The sequence below is a fragment of the Hippopotamus amphibius genome, chromosome 8, assembly GCF_030028045.1.
Source record: "Hippopotamus amphibius kiboko isolate mHipAmp2 chromosome 8, mHipAmp2.hap2, whole genome shotgun sequence".
Lineage (NCBI taxonomy): Eukaryota > Metazoa > Chordata > Mammalia > Artiodactyla > Hippopotamidae > Hippopotamus > Hippopotamus amphibius.
The window spans coordinates 73588606-73607895 of record NC_080193.1 but is presented as its reverse complement, the minus strand read 5'-3'; the positions used below and the strand labels follow the sequence as shown (position 1 = coordinate 73607895).

At 44.9% G+C, this 19290-nt stretch overlaps 1 protein-coding gene across 5 annotated transcripts in view; it reads left to right on the top strand.

Moving 5' to 3' along the window:
• AGAP1 (ArfGAP with GTPase domain, ankyrin repeat and PH domain 1) overlaps nucleotides 1-19290 on the top strand; it is a 549901-nt gene that overhangs the window by 266291 nt on the left and 264320 nt on the right. For all 5 annotated transcript variants that reach the window (XM_057744262.1, XM_057744263.1, XM_057744261.1 and 2 more), the window contains one exon: nucleotides 5722-5814. In XM_057744262.1, coding sequence (XP_057600245.1) covers nucleotides 5722-5814 — 93 coding nt within the window. The remainder of the gene's footprint in view (nucleotides 1-5721; nucleotides 5815-19290) is intronic.

The following is a 19290-nucleotide window of genomic DNA, read 5'->3' as shown; positions in this document are numbered from 1 at the left end:
GGCCCTTGGCAGTAAGAGCGCCGAGTCCTAACCACTGGACCTCCAGGGAATTCCCTGGAGATGGTGTTCTTGATGGTGAAAGGCTACCAAGTATGATAGGTCCCCCGTCCCTTTCCCGTCATGTTCACGACAGTTTTCCCATCAGGTAGTCTTCAGTGCCAAGGTCTGTTGCCAACAGTGTGCACCCCTCCTCACAGCTCTCCCCTTCCCTTTGCTCTTTGCCTTGTGCCACCTGAGCTCTGGCAGATGCTGCTCTCCGAGGGCCAGAGTGAGGATGAGACAGGCTCAGACCCTGGCCTCTGCTGCCAGCAGCTGTTTGACCTTGGGCAAGTTACTTAACCTCTCTGAGCTGGAAACAGCAGTCGTTTCGGTGAGAGTGCTGGGAAGATTCCCCATAGGGCGAAGAGTCTTTGTGGCCTTGCTTTCATTTTCACCGCCACTGATGTTATGGGACCATTTCTCTTAGTGCATCAGCAAAAGCAGTTGTAGGGCTGTGCGATAGATTGGGAGGGGGATAGCTAGGTGTCTGCAAAATACAGGTGAATATCTGATGTGCTTCAATTTGGACGCGAATAAGATGCATGACTGTGGAATTTCTTCAGACGCACCGAGAATAGCAGCAGTCACCTAAGCAGCACTTCCAGCTTATCCAGCATCTGTAACACTTTTGTACGTCCAGGTGGGGTCTTCCAGTTGAGAAGGTGTCACCTCACAGAACAGGCTGTGCACCGACTCATGGCTCAGTGGACCCGAGAAACCTATTGCTGAAGACACAGACAGGGTGGGCCCTGAGCAGGACACCAGTGTGGCAGAGAGGAAGGGGGGGCTCCTGACCGTGGACCAGAGTATCTTCTGTATCTTTGCCGCTCCTTCTAGGTGTGGTGGGAAGAGGGAACACCACCCAGGCTCACGACACCTTCTGAGGGTCACCTTTCCTGGTCACAGCTTTGGTTTCTGTTCGAGGCCAGAGGTGAGAAGCCAGGAAGTCTCTTTAAAATGGGGCTGCTCCAGCACGTGCCCATCCCCACCCCACCCTGTATAAGGGCAGCCCTGGGGTTGGAATGTGCTGGAAAATTGTGTCCTGGACCCTGCCCACCGGGTAGCTGACAAAGGAGGCAAGTTTAAGGAAGGAAGAAACTCAGGTAATAAGACATTCTCTTCCCCTCTACTGTCTGCACAGCCGGGTTTTGTTTTCCATCAGGAGTAGTTTTGTGTTATCACAGTCAACCCACATTCAAGAGCAAGTGGATTAGAGACCAGGGGGCGGGGGGATGGGGTTGCTCTGCCCTAGGAGGGGCGGTGCCCTCTCCCCGCTGTTGGAGCCACACACACATACACACTGGGTCCAGGCACCCAGGGAGGGGCCAGGAACCCAGCTGTCCAGGCCGGGCGGGGCAGTGCTGAAGCCAATAAAAACTCATCCTGTGGTGACTGAAAATCCCCATGTATTACATCATAATTAATTAATTTATTACATCCCTAGTGATACACAGGGCCAGCCTGTGAGCCTGTGCGGGATCGGTGCTTGATCTCTTTACGTGTTGGAAAATGGTCTGAGAAGTAAATCCTTTTAGAGATCAAATCCAGCTGCACGGCTGTCACCAGAGGGAGCAGGAGTCAGGTCATGAAAGAAGCTAACTTCACGGCAGGTTTGCATCACGGTGTTTAAGGAAAGGGCGGCTGAGATCCAGTGTCTTCGTCATTACTGGGTTTGACGTTGAACAAGACCGTGATGGCGATGGTGGTGGTGACGGGTGGGTGTTGTAAGTTGAAGATCTTAGAAATGTTAACTCCACTAGATGTCAGTGTCATCCAAGGAGTGACAAGAAACAAATTAATTTTGAAATTGTAGCCACTTAGGAAACTAAATTCTCCTTGTTACCAGATCACACCTGTTCTTAAATATGTAAAATTTCATACACTCTTCATCCCTGGCGATTGTTCGTAATCACTGGCTTAATTGGCAAAAGCGTATTTATTGAAAAGCGTGTATTAGGACAGAAGTGCCATATGCCGAGCAACCTTACTGAATAAAAACCCACGCAGGCGGGGACAGTAATGCCCAGATGAAGGGGCATCGTCCTCCTTATTTATTAGACCCTCGTAAAGAGGCCAGAGTTAATTAAGTAGTACACACACCATTATTCAAATAACAGTGCTTATAAATTTTATAAAGTGACCTATAATGTACCACTCTGGGCTAACATTCTTCAGTCCCAGATGTTTCTGTTTGCATTCTATATGCGCAAAAATAAGCAAAATAAGCAAAAGTCTTAAACAAAAATAAATCATGCACACCTTTTACAAAATAGTACAGACTTAAAAAAAAAATCTCTCCTGTAGTAGCAAATTATGTGTTATATTGGCAGTAGGAATGATACTTCACTAATAAAAGACAGCTAAATTATCTTATTTTGCTTATTTCTTTGAAAACAAAATCATTATTTGAGAAAATAAATATTCAAAGGCTATCTCCACTCAATTCTTGGTTCTGTATAATATAGGCTCTTAAGGATGATTAGTAGCCTTAATTTACATGTGGTTCAAATGTTTTATTAGGAAATATTTTCACACATATAGGAATTTAAACAAATGCATGCATATACTCACCATGCAGCTCATCAAGTACAAGCATTTTTCTGCCACTGCTGCCATTACTTCTAGAAATAACCCAGTCGCAGATAAAGTGTGTGCCTCCAGAATGCATTCCCCTGACCCCCTGTCCAGGGATCAGCATTCACTGAGATTTGGTGTCTTTATCTGTATCCATGTCTGAAACTCATTCTAGTATGTGTCCACAACTGTACGTTGTTTTGCCAGTCTTCAAGCTTTATAATCCCGGTGTCGCTTCTGTGGTATTTTTTAAAGCTTACCGTATAATGCTGACACCCTGAAACAGAGCCAAGCATAGTGAGTAAACGAAGGTGGCGAAAAGGCATTGCCCAGCGCATACTCTCTGTAAAAATAAGGCACAAAATGGATAGTCAAATAGACCTGTTTGAGTGGTATTTTGTTTTGTGTAGAGAAGGGGAGCATGGATCCTATTAGATGTGTTCCAGCAGCCTTTGGCTTACTCATCAGTTGAAAAGGGGGGGGAAGCATGTTTCTGTTCGATAGTGAGGGCTCCTGGCAGGGATGCTTCCTGTCCTTGTAAGCAGGCAGTCGGTAGGGGTCCCTTCACGGCTTCCTTCATCACCTGGAGGAAAGTTAAACATTCTCTAGGGAAGGAGATGGTGATGAGATTTACCCTAGACTTCTTTCCTTGGTGTTCTTTGTTTGTGGAGGCTACACGATCACTATTCCAGCGCCTCCCCCCCACCCCACCCCAACCTTCTGGGATGGTTATGATAAACTCCTGTTGGGTTTCTGGTCATAGTCAGGCCGGATGCCTTGCACACTCACTCCCAATCTAGACAGTGGTACCCAGAGCGGCTTCAAATCTGATAATTTCATGGAGCCATTTCAGCTGTATTGTAAGAATGTGCTGTGGGTGATGTAGTCTCAGAGGTGGCAAAAACATCAGGAGACCTTACTGGAAATTTATACGTGCTGCAGTGTTTTATGTCCAATGGGTTTGTTTTAGTTTAGTTGTTGGATTTAAGTTTCATGATACATACATCACAGTCTTTTGTACCAAAATTCACTGGAAGGATGGGGATACAGCAGACCCTTTTGCCTAACAAATTACCACCCCTCTGTCCTTGAAATTTTAGCTTTATGATGCTCTCCACCAAAGTGTTGGAGTTGTGGGGAATTTTTGTTTCATCTTGGCAGTGAAGTCTTACCTCAGTTTCGACCTCCTTCATCTCAGAGTGTGTGATTAGACGTGGAGTTTAGTTCATAATCCTGCTTCGTGTGGAATCTGGAAATTCTGCTCTGACGACTGAGTGGCTGTGGGGACAGATGTGCTGCCTTGAGGAAGATGTTAATTTTTTTAATGTTTGTTTTGTTAAATATTCTGGTTAATAGAGAATAATGAAGATGGATTTCCAGATTTAGAAATTTAGAATTCATAAAATTCTGAAAGTACCGTTAGTGGTCTCTGTTGATTTAAAACAATTTTAAATGTTATCACTGTTAGCTTTGGATCTCATTTTGCAAATAGTAACCTCAAATTCTGGTTTTCTCATGAACTGAGATGTAGGGAAAAGAATTTAGGGCTGTTATGTAGCTCTTACCATAGATTATTAATTAATTAAAGAGTTAATTAAAGAGAAAAGTGAGCCCCTAACTCTTAAGTAAAATTCATGACAAGGAATTGATAAATCTCTAATTCCTTCCTAGCCCAAAGGTTAAATGCCATGTTTTATGTTCTTCTGCAACTTTCTATTTGTTGCTTGTTTCATTTCCTGGTACCTAATTCCCGGCTTCCAACATCCTAAAGAAGAAAAGTGCATGGTGCCTGGCACTTAGTAGGTATTCAATAGATATTATCCATAAATTCAGTAAATCTCAGAATCTTCTTAGAATCATTGAAGAAGCCTGTCTTCTAAGGAGCCTGTGTGTCCCTTGCAGTCCCAGATCCGGGTTTACGTCATGGGAACTTTTCTCCCTTATGCCCCACGACATCGCCCCCTTTCATTTTAAAAATAATGATAATAATAAAAAAAAAAAATCAGCGGCTCCTTCTCACACCCTTTAAAACTGGATTTCATTAGCTTCTCATTGCCGCCCTGGACACCACAAAGTCTGTTCGTTTCATATATCATCTCGGATTTGAAAAGCACATGAAAATGTTTCTCCATTTTCAATATTGCGTGAGTAATGTTCCCATTGAAAAGTAATGGAGTGGAGTTGTCACTTGTCAGCACAGTTATTAAGGAGGACGAGTCTCAGATCTTTCTCTCATAATAAAATAAATCTGTCAGAAAATCATTGTACTCACACTTCCCATGCCACCAAGAGGTGGAGACTTAGCTGCGGTGCTCCGCCAGCGCCCCCAGGTCACGGGGTGCTGGGGTTGTGGCTTCCCGGGGGTGGTCATCGCCACCCTTCCCACCAATCACCCGCTCCTGGGCGGTGCACGTGCATCAGCAACACGGCCGAGAAAACCGCTCAGGAACGTGGCAAACAGAGCCATTCCTTTTTCCCCAAAGTACTGACGTTTTGCCCCAAAAGATAATTTCAACTTTTTTCCCCTTTTTTTGTGGTATCTTACACTAGGTTAACTTTGAATTTGCTCTTTGCCAACTATCCAGAAGCAATAAAAAGGAACCTTAATGGCACCTTGATACGAATCAAGGGTGTCCCGTTGGATTGCACAGCTGAGCTGTTAATAGAATTTTTTAAATCCTTCAGATGTTAATTAAATATACACATTTATGTCATAGGTTTCCCAAACAGGCAGCGAGGAGTCCTTTTCTCCTCGGCTGGATTAACTGCAGCTTTAGAATGTGTTTTCCTGTTGGGTGTTACTTCCCTATATGGTCCATTGGTTTCTAGTAATTGAATTTTGAACTCTTTGCAAAAGAATTAAGAGATAATTTTGCAGTGGAAAAGTAGGAAGTAAAGTCTGGAAAATTCCCTGTTCCATGCTGTCTTGGTGGAGATGGACGCCCCAGCAGTCTGCTCCTGGCATGTGTGTGCGCACACGGGTACACCCATAGCTCATCCAGGGCTTCTAGGTATGCATTTCGCAGAAACCACGCAGATGGGGGCTCCCTTCTGTGATCTGTGGACCAGAGCCCTTCCCCAAATGCTAACTTTATTTTTGCTTTGCAGTCACGGAAAGGGAGTGACCCAGACAAAGAGAAGAAAGGCCTGGAGAGTCGGGCGGACAGCATTGGGAGCGGTCGAGCCATCCCAATTAAACAGGTATGCCGCTTCCCCCTTCCCGTCCCCGTAGCTGGAGACACACCCCGGGTCTCTCCTCGCTGTGATGCCAGCTCCTGCGCCAAGGTTTGTTTGATGTGCTCTGTTGATGAATGTAGAAGTCACTCACTTGACATCAATTAGAAGAGGTTCCTGTGTGTATTAAAATAGGATCATTAGAATAAGAAGAGGGGAAATGTGACAACAGATCTAATGAAGTGCAGTCTGCCCGCCTGCATATGGAGTGTGTTTCGAGGCTGTGCTGGCTTCAAAGGCTGCCTTTGTAGCTCGGCTTTGATTGGGCCGCTGGCCGCCAGTCGACAGGGGTAAATCAGATCGCCGTACAAGAGCCCCTTGTGATCACAGGAATAGCCCGACGTGGCCCTAATTTGCTCTCGCAGACGGACATCTGAACACTGTTTCAGGCTGGTTTGTAACATCGAGGCAATTAGTTGTGATAATCATAGCCGGTGTGTCAGCTGTGTGCTCTTGTTTGTAATTTGCTAATGAAGGAATTGTAACTTTGATTAGGTTCAGTTTCATTTAGACCTTATTATATAAAGGAACATTTACAGCTGTAATGTGGGGCCTTAATTAAACTTCCTCATTACACAACAGGACTCGCATGCAGGCATTTGTTTTGGCCTCTGTTGCTAGCCTGAAATCGGTTTTCATTAGCCCAGAAGCCGGGTACCCAATTACTTTATGTCTCAAGTAAAACGGGAATTCACAGGACCTGTTTTGCTGGGATAGTTCCCAGGAAAATAAAAATAAAATGTTCAGCCCGGTACATGGCTTCTGGAAATGCCATCGTTCAGTTTGTTAAAGAAGGCCAGTTGATGTAAAATAGATAGCCAGTGGGAAGTTGTTATATAACAAAGGGAGTTCAACTCGAGGATGGAAGATGCCTTAGAGGACTGGGAGGGGGAGGATGGGGGGGAATCGAGGGGGGGTGGGGGGGGAGTCGAGGGAGGGAGGGAATACGGGGATATGTGTATAAAAACAGATGATTGAACTTGGTGTACCCCCCCCAAAATAATAAATAAAAAAAAAAAAAAAAAAAGAAGGCCAGTTGATTTAGAGTGCATTCTGCTTCAGGGGAAGAGGAATCTGTGGGCAGGATAACAGCTCTGCCTCTTCTGCGGGTACCTGGACCATTTCATCAATCCTGTAGGAACTCGTGTTCGCACTGGCCACCCTTAAAAAGGGCTAGAGTCTTTCCACAGTATAGTTTCACCTATTTGAAACAGTAGGAATGCGGCTTTAGCTGGGGGCCGGGCAATTTTTGCATGGAGGTGGGGGAGGGACAGGACAGATTGGGCCCCAGCGTCACAGGTGAGACCAGAGCAGGAAGTCCACGAGGTTTTCACAAGATGCGTTTAGACATTGGGTAGCTGATGAACCGATGTGTGAGCTGGCATGGAGAACCACTAAAGAAAAGTCCTCTTCCCTCCTGTTTGCTGTTCTTTTTTTTTCTTTTTTTTTTTTTTACTTTTGAATTTTTTAAAAAAATTTTTATTGAAGTATAGTTGATTTACAACACTGTGTTTAATTTCTGCTCTACAGCAAAGTGATTGTTATACATATATATATATTTTTGCATTTTCTTTTCCATTATGGTTTCTCACAGGATTTTGACTATAGTTCCCTGTGCTGTACAGAAGGACCTTGTTGTTTATCCATACTATATATAATAGTTTGCATCGGCTAATCCCAGACTCCCAGTCCTTCCCTCCCCCATCCCCCATCCAGCTTGGCAGCCACAAGTCTGTTCTCTATTTCTGTGAGTCCTGTTTTTTTTTATTATTATTATTTATTGGCTGCGTTGGGTCTTCACTGCTGTGCGTGGGGACTTTCTCTAGTTGCGGAGAGTGGGGCCTACTCTTCGTTGCGCTGCACAGGCTTCTTATCGCGGTGGCTTCTCTTGTTGAGGAGCACAGGCTCTAGGCTCACAGGCTTCAGCAGTTATGGCTCACAGGCTCTAGAACTCAGGCCCAGTAGTTGTGGTACACCGGCTTAGTTGCTTCATGACATGTGGAATCTTCCTGGACCAGGGCTCAAACCTGTGTCCCCTGCATTGGCAGGTGGGTTGTTAACCACTGCATCACCAGGGAAGTCCTATGAGTCTGTTTTTGAAAGCTCTTTAATGGCTTCTCTACTGTAGAGATGCAAGCATGCAGTTGCTTATTCTTTGTCATTTCTTTATAACCCTAACTGTCTGCCTAAGGTAATTTTAATGTGTAATTTTCATTCTATTGATGCTGTTTCAACGAGAATTAGAAAACTCATTCAACTTTTCTCTCACTTAACATATTGGTCCTGGGACATTTCCCTTTGGGAATATTAGAACATAATACTAGACCATTGCCTTAGTTCACGTCTCCTGTGATTCAGGTGGGAGTGTTGGCCTCCACGCCAGCCGGGCGGGCCCCTGGGGTATTTGGGGCCTTCACTCAGTTTGTACCCTGCTCCTCTGTGGAGGTGCTCACCTCATAGGCCAGGCTTTCCATACGTGTGCTGGTGGGGGTTGACCGTCAAGCGTAAAATGAGTATATCCAGTTCTTGGAAGCTTTCAGTTGTGAATGCTCAAAATAATCCAGTCGAACTCTAAATATGCTCTGGTTTCCTGGAGAATTGTGACACAGGCAGCCCATGTGGCACGTCTCCCTCGTAGCTGCCCTCCACGTGTGGTCACGGACCGAAGACCACACCTGGCCGGTCAGAGTCCCCTCGAGGCAGGATGTGCTTGGCCTCAGATGTCCTATCTGGAAATGGGCTCTGCATGATATCGAGTCCTTTGGGACACTGAGATGTGGAGGTTCCAGAGAGAGTTTTTAGATTCCAACAAAATCAGCTTTTCAGATCCGTCATGCCCAGGACACTGTGGTCGGAGCCTTGCTGTGGGTTTGCACACAGACATATAGATCTATCTGTACTTTTATAAAGGAACCGAGACCATTAGAGGTCGTCTGAATTCCTGACCCTTCCAGTGAGGACTTCAACTGATAGCAATGAAGTGAGAAGACTGCTGAGGACGGAGCCCAGTGGGGCAGCGCCTGCCGGAATGTTCTAGACACTGCGGACCTGGAACAATTGAGTGACTGCTTAGTATTCGTTAAGCTCTTTTCACACAGCCTCTCACTGAACCCTCCACATTGCCACGTTCCGGTAGCTGTGTTATCCTTATTTTTAAGTTAAACCCACATAGGGCAGGCTTTCCAGACCAGGCACCTTGGAAGCTGTGGGGCCAGGGTTTGGGCCCCAGCCCCCTGCCCCTGCGCCTGTGTGCTGTACACTGCCTGTTGGCAAAAAGCCTTCAGAAAGCTCAGGAAGCAAAGTTATGTGCTTTAAATTAAATGTGTGACCCCTGACCCCAGACAGAAATGCCTCCTGCCTGTGGAGAACCTCTGAGATGTGCCTGCAGCCTCACGCTTCTCCAAGGACACAGGTCCTCACGCATCTGCCGGGGGTCCCTTCATCCTGTCCCCATTACCTGTCCCTCCCACCAGCATCCAACAACTTGTCTGCACGTTCAGCCTGAGTTCGGGACTTGGTCTGCGTGTCGGGGCCCCGAACCCCAGCTCATGGACCTTTGCGGAACGGCAGAGAAATCATCCTGCACCTCTGCGACCTTGGGCTGGGCTGGGCCGGGAATTGTGATCATCACAGCCTCTGTCTTCCGCTCTGCACAGAATCTTGTTGGGGGTGGCTTAGGACACAGGCGAGCCCGTCTTCAACACACTCTGCAGCCTGACTCGTGTTTCTACACATCAGACATGTCAGTGGGTTGTTTTAACCACGTTTGGCTCATGTTTTACCGCTTGTCCGTTTGTTGTGAGACGGCGCCTCTTCCCCCAGTGTGGGAGCTGCCCGGTCACGGCAGGCAGTGATCCTCTCTCCCCTCCTTCCCCCGTGAAAGCTTTCTCATCAATGCAAAATAAGTCCATTTCTTGAGGACCTGGGCTCACCTCCGCTTCTTTTGGTCCTTTCTGAGGTCTTAGTGGAGATTAGTTTGAGAGTTGTTCTTTTTCTTCCTCCTCTTCTTCCCCTTGTCCTCCTCCTCCTCCTCCTTCTTCCTCTTCTTTTTTCTCCTCTTCTCCTCCTTCTCCTTCTTCTTCTTAACTATGACGAAACGCGCTATTCAAATAAAAATGAAAAAGCAAAGCAAGAAAAAGAAAAAGCCAGAGGCCCGGCTTGGCGGCGAGTGGGCTTGTCACGTATTAATTTTTCATTGCTGTGGAGAGTTGTACATACATAATCACTTGATTGCAGTGGGAGTTAGGGAGCTCCTATGGTGTCATTTGCATAAATCTTGTTAAGTCAATGGCAGTTAATGAAGTACAAATGAGCCCGGAGAAGGTGACATGCAAATCGTGGGTGGCAGATGGGAGGTCTGTTTGGGGGACAGCAGCTGTGTGCTCTTTTTTCTTTCTTTCCCTTCCGCATTTTTTAATCTCTATATTATGGTCCAGAGCCTCAGCCTCAGCCTGGCCTCTGCCTTCCCAGGCCTCCTCCTGCCCCCGCGGTTCACGCTGCGAAAACAGATCTCAGGGCCTCGCCTCGCACCTAGTAACATACACTAGACGATGAACGTTTGAATTTTTTAAATCTTGGTTAGTGTGTCTTGCCCTGCTTACACAATTGTGAGCTTACCTGTATGTGTCTTTTATGTGAGGACAAACGGGAAACAAGGAAATGCCTCACTAAATGTTGTCTCGTGGGATTTCAAAGAGTGAAGAACACTGCCTGCTTTATTATGCTTCTGTCTGGGGGTCTGTCCTTCCCCCCTTCAGACAGACTGATGATGTTGATCTGGCCGTGAACATGCATCCCAAGTTCACAGTTGGGCCCTAAGGGCTGGGCATTCCCAGGTAGGCAGGAGGGGAGATCCCAGAAGAGCACGGGGCTGGCCCTGTAAATCAAGCTGCAGTGAAGACCCCTCACTGTCCGTGCGGACCCCCTCAGCAGGGCCCCACAGGACTGTCGCAGGCACGGCTGGGGTGCCCCTTGCATGGTGGCTTGTTTCTTAAAGATTGAAGTGCTGGCAGCACTCACCGTGAGCTTTTAGAGATTCATGGGCAAAGCACTGCATCCGCTTGCTTCTTGCTTTCACAAGTTTTTTATGTATTTTGTCCACTGGTTGCTATTTTGAGAGAAACAAGTCTGTTGACCTTGAAGAAATGCCGGCAGAGAGGTGCGTGCAGGGACCCGAGCTGTGATGGGCACTCAGAGGCCGCACACTCCGCTTGGCTCTTGCCCTGCCCAGTCCAGCCCAGGCACACCTCCTCGGAACTTGGACCTGAGGTGCTGCTGGAGACCCGGGTCAGCTGTTTAATTCTGGGATGCTCCAGGGAAACACCAAACACGAAGTGTCTTCATGTGACTTTTTAATTTTTTTCACTTAAGTGGTTGGGAGCATTTTATTTTATTACTACTTTTTTTCATTTTTAAAATTTTATTGGACTATATTTGTTTTACAATGTGCTAGTTTCAGGTGTACAGCAAAGTGATTCAGTTATACATATATTCATTCTTTTTTAGATTCTTTTATCTTATAGGTCATCACAGAATATTGAGTAGAGTTACCTGTGCTATATAACAGGTTCTTGTTGGTTTCATGTGAGTTTTTTTAAGGTCTTAATTTTGACCTGGAACCCTGATGGACCTTGGCCACCTCTAGGGCAGAGAGCCAACCAGTGGGAGCAGGGCCTTTGCTGCAGTTGCTGAAGTCACGGGAAAGCCCTTAACAGGGCATCAGAGACACAGTGGCCGGGGTGGCTCTTTCCCCCACAGATGGTGTCTCTGGAAAGTTTGACACCATTCACGGCCGGCTGGTTGGCCGCCCAGCCATCGTCTGCTTTCCTGGAGGAAACAAGATTGGGGACCAGGCGGAAACTTTAGAGACGTTGGAAAGGAAAGAAATGGACCTCTGTGCCCTCGTGCCAGGATGCAGGGAGAGCTCATCCCTCGGGGTCGCGTCCACCGGGGATGCTGTTTCCCCCCTGGCCACGGAGGGGCCTGTGAGCACCAGCACCCTGAGGACGCACTGCTCACCCGTGTGGCAAATCAGCTCTGCCAGGCACCCGTGGGCCCCCAGCCCACTCCCCAGAAGCAGGTGATTTACTGACGCAGACCCGGTGCCCCGAAAGCTAATTTACCTCACTTGGGTGCACAGCACCCTGGGAGGATTGCATCCGGCCTGGTTCACAACAGACTCAGTCAATTATGGTTATTAATTTAATGGGTCAGGTGGGGGCATCACGTGCTTTTAATTTGACTCCTCAGATATCATCGTGTCTTTGGCAAAGCCCTTTGGAATGTCCGGATGCCTGCGTTGGAGTTTACGGTTGTCTGTCTTTGATGAGTAGGGCAGACCCTCCGTCGCCCCCTGACACTTTGGCCCATGCAGGTGGATGGCAGTCGGGTCCGTACACAATGCTGAAAGCAATGACACTGACTGAAATACAAAGTCTGTAATTTAAATATAAATTTGCAGAGCAATTTAACCTAATCCTTCCCTGGGTCAGGAGGGCTGCAGGAGTGTGATACAAAGTAATACACGATGAAGGGCTTTATACACTTTAAACCGGCCTGCAAACATGATGTCATTTCCAAGAGGGGAAGGTCTTTTTACAACTCAGTGTGTCCTCTGTGTATCCATAATCCGGGAGCTGGGATGGTATCTGAGGTAGTGATCATTTCACCTAAAGGTTGTTTATTTTCTTTAATAGTTCAACAGTGGTGATGAAAACCATATGGGCTCAGAAAGAAAAATAAGGGATGGATAAATTAGGAGGTTGTGATTAACATATAGAAACTACTATATATACAACAGATAACCCTAGAAGAACCTACTGTATAGCACAGGGAAGTATATTCAGTATCTTGTAATATTGGAAAAGAATGTGAAAAAGAAAAATGAAGTATATATATATAACTGAATCACTTTGCTATATACCTGAGACATCATAAGTCAGCTATACCTCAATTTTTTTAAAATGTCGTGTTTTGTGTAAAAAGAGCAACAGTGCAACCTTCCGAGACATTTGGCTGCTTGACTGGACACTTTTCCAAAAACTGGAGGAGGGCACCCAGCTCAGCAAGCTGATGCTGCCGGGCCCTGGCTTCTCACTCAGGCTCCATTCTCATGACTGCTCCACCGGCGGCCCACTCCAGAGCCTTTGGCCCCAGAAATTCTGACGATGTCTTCAGACGTCCTTATAGCCCCTTTCTCAGGAAGGTCACCAGACAGTGATATTTTGTCCAATAGATTTGAGTAGCAAAAACATATTTCCCTTCCTGCATCTCACTCAAGGAGTTTATTTATTTAAGAACTTTTATTGAGATACAATTGGCATACAATAAACTGCATATATTTGAAGTATACAATTTGATATTTTTTTCTTATTAGTAATGTATATATGGCAATCCCAGTCTCCCAATTCATCCCCCACAACCCCCCCCCCCCCACTTTCCCCACTTGGTGTCCATACGTTTGTTCTCTACATCTGTGTCTCTATTTCTGCCTTGCAAGCCGGTTGATCTGTACCATTTTTCTGTAGTCCACATATGTGTGTTAATATACGATATTTGTTTTTCTCTTTCTGACTCATTTCACTCTGTATGACAGCCTCTAGGTCCATCCATGTCTCTACAAATGTCCCAGTTTCATTCCTTTTTATAGCTGAGTAATATTCCATTGTATATATGTACCACATCTTTTTTATCCATTCATCTGTTGATGGACATTTAGGTTGCTTCCATGTCCTGGCTATTGTAAATAGTGCTGCAGTGAACATTGGAGTGCATGTGTCTTTTTGAATTATGGTGTTTTCTGGATATATGCCCAGTAGTGGGATTGCTAGGTCATATGGTAGTTCTATTTTTTAGTTTTTCAAGAAGCCTCCATACTGTTCTCCATAGTGGCTGTATCAATTTACATTCCCACCAATAGTGCAAGAGAGTCAGGGAGTGTATTTTTTAACGGATGTACCGATGACCATGTTTTCAAACCCTTGGTACCAAAGCCTACAGCCATAATGAAATATGTAGAAATTTGCTGAAGTATTATAAAACAGGCATGGAAGGATTTGTAGGTTTAAGAAATATGTTATCAGTGAAACATTTTCTGTAAAGTACCTAAGATTATAGTTATGTTTATAGACTGGTGAAATAGAAACATTTAAAAATATCACTTATATATGGAATCTGACCCAAAAAAAAAAAACAGAAATGAACTTATTCACAAAACAGAAATAGACCCACAGGCTTAGAAAACAAACTTATCATTACGAAAAGGGAGAGCAGGGGGAGGGATAAGTCAGGAGGCTGGTATTCACGCATACACACTGCTCTGTGTTAAAGAGGTAACAGCAAGGACCTACTGTATAGCACAGGGAACTATACTCAATACTTCTGTGATAATGTATAAGGGAAAAGAACCTGAACAAGAATATCTATACCTATATACATTCTATATTCTATATAGATATAGATATAGATAGATATATGGATATAAAACTGAATCCTGTGTTGTGCTCCTGAAACTAAGATGACATTGTAAATCAACTATACTTCAATTTCAAAAAATACTATTAACAACTTCAGCGCCTTCCCAGATCTCGTCTTTCCCAATTCAGCAGACCCACACCCCACTGTATTTGCTGGTGACATTGCCATCTGCTTAGAAAGTCATCACAGTTGACCAGATTGCCGGTCGTTGTGTTAGATTTATAATAAGAATGCTGGCAATCCTCCTGGGCGCTTATTGTGCACCCGTTACTATATTAGATGTTTTAATCACGGAACGTCACTTCATTGTCCACCAACCTCAGACACAGCTCACTGCCAGCGACAGGTGAGGGGTCCGAGGCCTAGCAAGGTTAGGTCACACAGCCAAGGTTGCAGAGCTGTAGGTGGCAGCGCTGGGCTTCACACCCAGGAGTCCTCTAGACTAGCGGTCCCCGACCTTTTCTGGCACCAGGGACCGGTACCAGGTAAGACAGTTTTTCCATGGGTGGGAGTGGCGGGAGAGTGGGGTGGCGCAGGTGGTGATGCGAGTGGTGGGGAGCGGCAGGTGAAGCTTTGCTCACTTGCCCGCCGCTCACCTCCTGCTATGTGGCCCGGTTCCTAACAGGTCGAGGACCGGTACTGGCCCGTGGGTTGGGGACCCGTTCTAGAATATGTTGCCAGAAGAGCCTTCCTTGTCCCATCCACTCCTGGTTTAATCTGTGCCTGTAATGACCATATTTTCTAAACCTGATCAAAAATCAAGTCAATGGTATCCTCTCCTCCTGGGGTCCCAGCAGGGCAGGATGTTTTAAGGGTGGGGGGGCATCCTCTAAAGCATGTACTGTCTGACACCTGGACGGACCGTGGTTCTTGAGCTGCAGCTGCGTCAGGGCCACCTGCACGCCCAGAGTGTGACCAGTAGGTCAGTGCCGGCTCACGAGAGAGGCCAGCATCACAAGATGGCCTGGCACAGGGCCTCCCTTAGGGCTCCTTCCCTTCCCTCCTTGCACATGTAGGGCTCCCAGCTTTGGCTGGTCCCTGTGGTCTATGCTTGTCACAGTCTTCCTGTCCTCAGGGCCCATGTCACGTGCCTTTTGTTCCAGGAATACCTTGTCCCCAAGGAGATGTGGCGTTTTCTCTTCACCCTCCCCTGACACCTTGTCAGGCCTTAGGTAGGGTCTCACCTCTGTCTTCCCAGATGTATAGACACGTGCGTCCTTCCTGCTCTCCCCTCTCACATGCTTTGGAGCGGGTGGGGGTGGGGTGGGGGTGGGGAGGATGCTCTCTGAGGGTGCCCTTCTCCTGAGTGACCGCAGAGCAGGGTGAGTAGGTTGGCAAGTATATATGTAGTAGATGGAGTAGCTCAATAGTGTAAAATGTTTTTCTTTCCCTCAAAACAATATTGTTTCTTTTAAAGAATATGTTACATTGGAGAAGTCATACTCTACGCTGTTATATTTTAAGATACAGAATAATTTTTAATCCAACATTCTCTAAATTTAACTGCGATTCATGTACATAGAATACTTTATTTAGGTGAAACACAAGAAATAGGTCTTAATCTTCAAAGAGTAAAACCTTTGTCAGTGCCCAAAATAATTTTAGAAAAGTGATTTCTTGTAAAACTTCTTTACTACGGAAGAAATTTCGTCTAAATAAATGTCTTCATTATGTAATTTTGTTTATAAAAATTGTTTCATGTCAAACTGGCAAATTTTAGTAACACTTGAGTGTTTTTGTAATTGCCAGATTTTTACTGTTATTCAGCCTACATCAACCATAGCCTTTGTGATTGTAATTTGTCCCCCAAAAGATTATGTTTATCATCAAGAAGTTCTTCTGTAGAAAAATAATTTATATTGTTTTTAGTAAGCATAAACATGAATTTTATGGAAATATATAAATATGCCAGCTACGGCAACATACTACTGAGGAATATGAGTAACATACAAGGGGTGATTTGGAAATGAAGGACCATAAGAAAGAAGTAAACATGGATGGACGTTTGGGTTTTCTTTGCTCATACCTAAACTATTAGAAATTTAAAACAATGAGAAATAATTTTATACTTAGGTTCATAATTATTAATAACAAAATGTGATAAAATTCTACTCTTAGCAAAAATTAGGGGGAAACAGAGTTTTAGAAATGCATTGCTGTGTTACTAAAAATTGGCCTGACCCTCTTGGAGGATAATCTAGCAGTATATAAAGGACATAAAAAAAAAATATTCACTTTGTCCCAGTAATCTTTCTCCTAGAAATTTATCCCAAGGGGATAATTTACTCGGAGAAAGGGAAAAAATCTTGTGTACAAAAATGTTCGTAGCAGGTTTATTTATAATGTTAAAATACCAGGAACTACAAATGCCCAACACGCAAGGAGTTAAATTAATGACTGTCAACTAAACAGCCTCTAAAATGGTCAATTTGAAGGCCCTTTAGAGGTGTGAAGTGTTTAAAAAATACTAAGTGAAAGCATGAAACTGTATTTATAATAATTAGCACAGGAAAATATACGTACATTCGGTTTAAAATTGGATGAATAGAAACAAGCAAGTAAATTGGTGTGGGCTTAAAGGAGAACTTTAAAATTTTTAACTTTTTGGGACTTCCCTGGTGGTCCAGTGGTTAAGACTCTGTGCTGCCACTGCAGGGGGTGCAGGTTCGATCCCTAAGATCCCATATGCCGTGAGGTGTGGCCGAAAAAAGAAAAATTAACTTTTTATCAGGAGATAAGTTTAGACATGTACAAACATTATAAAAATCGTACAGTGAGTTCCCATACACCCTGCACCTGGCTCCCCTAATGTGAACAGTTTACGTGACCCTATAAGGTATCAAAGCAGAAGACGACTCGGGTACCACACTGTTCTGTCTGCAGACCTTGCTTGGATTCCATCCCGGGATGCAGGCCAGGCTCCCTCCGTGCACTTGGTTGCTGTGTCAGCTTCATCCCCCGCCCCCATGTTGAGGCAGTTCCTCAGTTTCTTTTACCTTCCGTGACCTTGACACCATCTAGGAATACTCATCAGCTGTATTGTAGTATGTCTCTCGATCTGTACTGGGGTGTTTTCTTTGTAATAGATTGAAGTTCCGCATTTTTGGCAGGAACACCAGGAAGCTTTGTGTCGTTCCCCTCCTCCACCCACCACCCACCCCTGTGCCCTCAGCAGGGGGCACAGGCTTTCCAAATATCTAACTCCTGGTGGCATCAACCTTGGTTATTTGGTTCAGGTGGGGTCTGCCGGGTTTCTTCATTGGAGGTTACTGTTCTTCCCTTTGATGGAGTTACTGATAAACACCTGAGGGAGATGCTTTGAGGCTGTGGTGACATTCCTAGAAACGTGTTTAAGAATATAAATTGCATTCAGTAAGAGGTTTTTAAAAAATGAAGAGTTTGCTTTTGATAAATGTGCATAGTCTTGAATAAAGTGCCCAGGCGCCATGTGTACGTAATTGGAGCAAAGCTTGTTTCTCCTCTTTTATATCAGGTGAGTTAGACGTCTCAATGCCCTGAAAAGCCTCTTCTGACCAAGGGAATGTCAAGGGTAGTTGTTATACGTAAACTAGTACTTTCAGGTTCCTATTAGCCTTTTAGCATAGTAATATGTGCAACTCAAAAATATTTCATTGCCTGAAGAAAAGGACAACTAAGATCCTCCTGGTGTGAATTTTTCCTTCTTTTTTTAGTCTTCCATTGATTTACCGTCTGAGAACCGATTAAGCGCTCATTTAGCCCCTCCTGTGTTGGGGGGAAGGTGCAAAAGGGGACAGTTTTGAAATTTGCTGGGCCTTTGAGAAGGAGCTGGAGGGGCCCCGGGTGAGGAGGAGCCTGGAGAGGAGGAGCCCAGGGTGAGGAGGGGCCGCCCAGGTTGGGAGTGTGAGTGGACCTGGTGAGACGTCTGAGGATGGAGGGGCAGCTCCCAAACTCAAGGGTGACCAGAGGCTGTGGGCCTTGGAAGGCGGGCACATGGTGGGTTCTCAACAGTCCTAAAGAATGACCAATAGCTACCAATGTCTTTCATATAAAAACTGGTCAATCTGTTTATCAAACAACAGCTACGCTTTGAGTGCTGCTGGGGTCAGGGGCTGTGCCAGGTTGGTGTAAAGTAGGAAGGTAGCTTTTCAAAGGTACTGCCTTAAACCAAGGTCTGTTTGGGTTTGGTCCCCAATCATATTTTGCTTGAAAATTGAAATTGTATATATTTTTCTTAAGTAATTTAATTCAGAGAATGAATAATATATATGTGTGTATTTCTATATGTATTGATATATGTATATATTCATATAATGTATTAACATTAATTCTATCAACCATAAGAATTATTTTTCCCTATGATCATCCCATTTTTGCCCAAAAGACCAATGCTCTCCTTAAGTCCATCCTGGAATTCCAGTGTCTTAGCACAACAAACATGCTGTTTTTTAAAGCTGGGAGGGATTTTCATTTTACAAATAGGGAAACTGAGTCCCGAGAAGGTTAAATGACTTACCCAAGGTTATACTTTATTACTTGCAGGATCTAGGACCCATCACTTGAGATGCTCACTCCAATACCCCTTCCACTATTAACACCAACATCCTGGGCATTTTTTTAAAAAAAATAGAAATAACAAATGATATTTGCAGATATTTTGATTGTATTGTAACTGGCCATTGTTTTCTAAGTTGGATCCTTCAGCTTCATACTGTTTGATCTGACTATCGATAAAAGAAGGAAGAGAAGAGATAAAAATCATTGCATTTGAAAGGATCTGGTTCCCAATACGAACCATTTTCCTTTATGCATTTATCCACTTGGCTCACTGATCCTCCAGCAACCATGGGAGGCTGTGTGCTGCTACTCTTTACATTTTACAGATGAGAAAGCCTAGGCTCAGCTTACATGCATTCATAAAGCCAGTAAGAGGTAGAGACAAGGTTCAAACCCAAACCTGCCTCATTCCAAAACCTGTGGCATTCACGC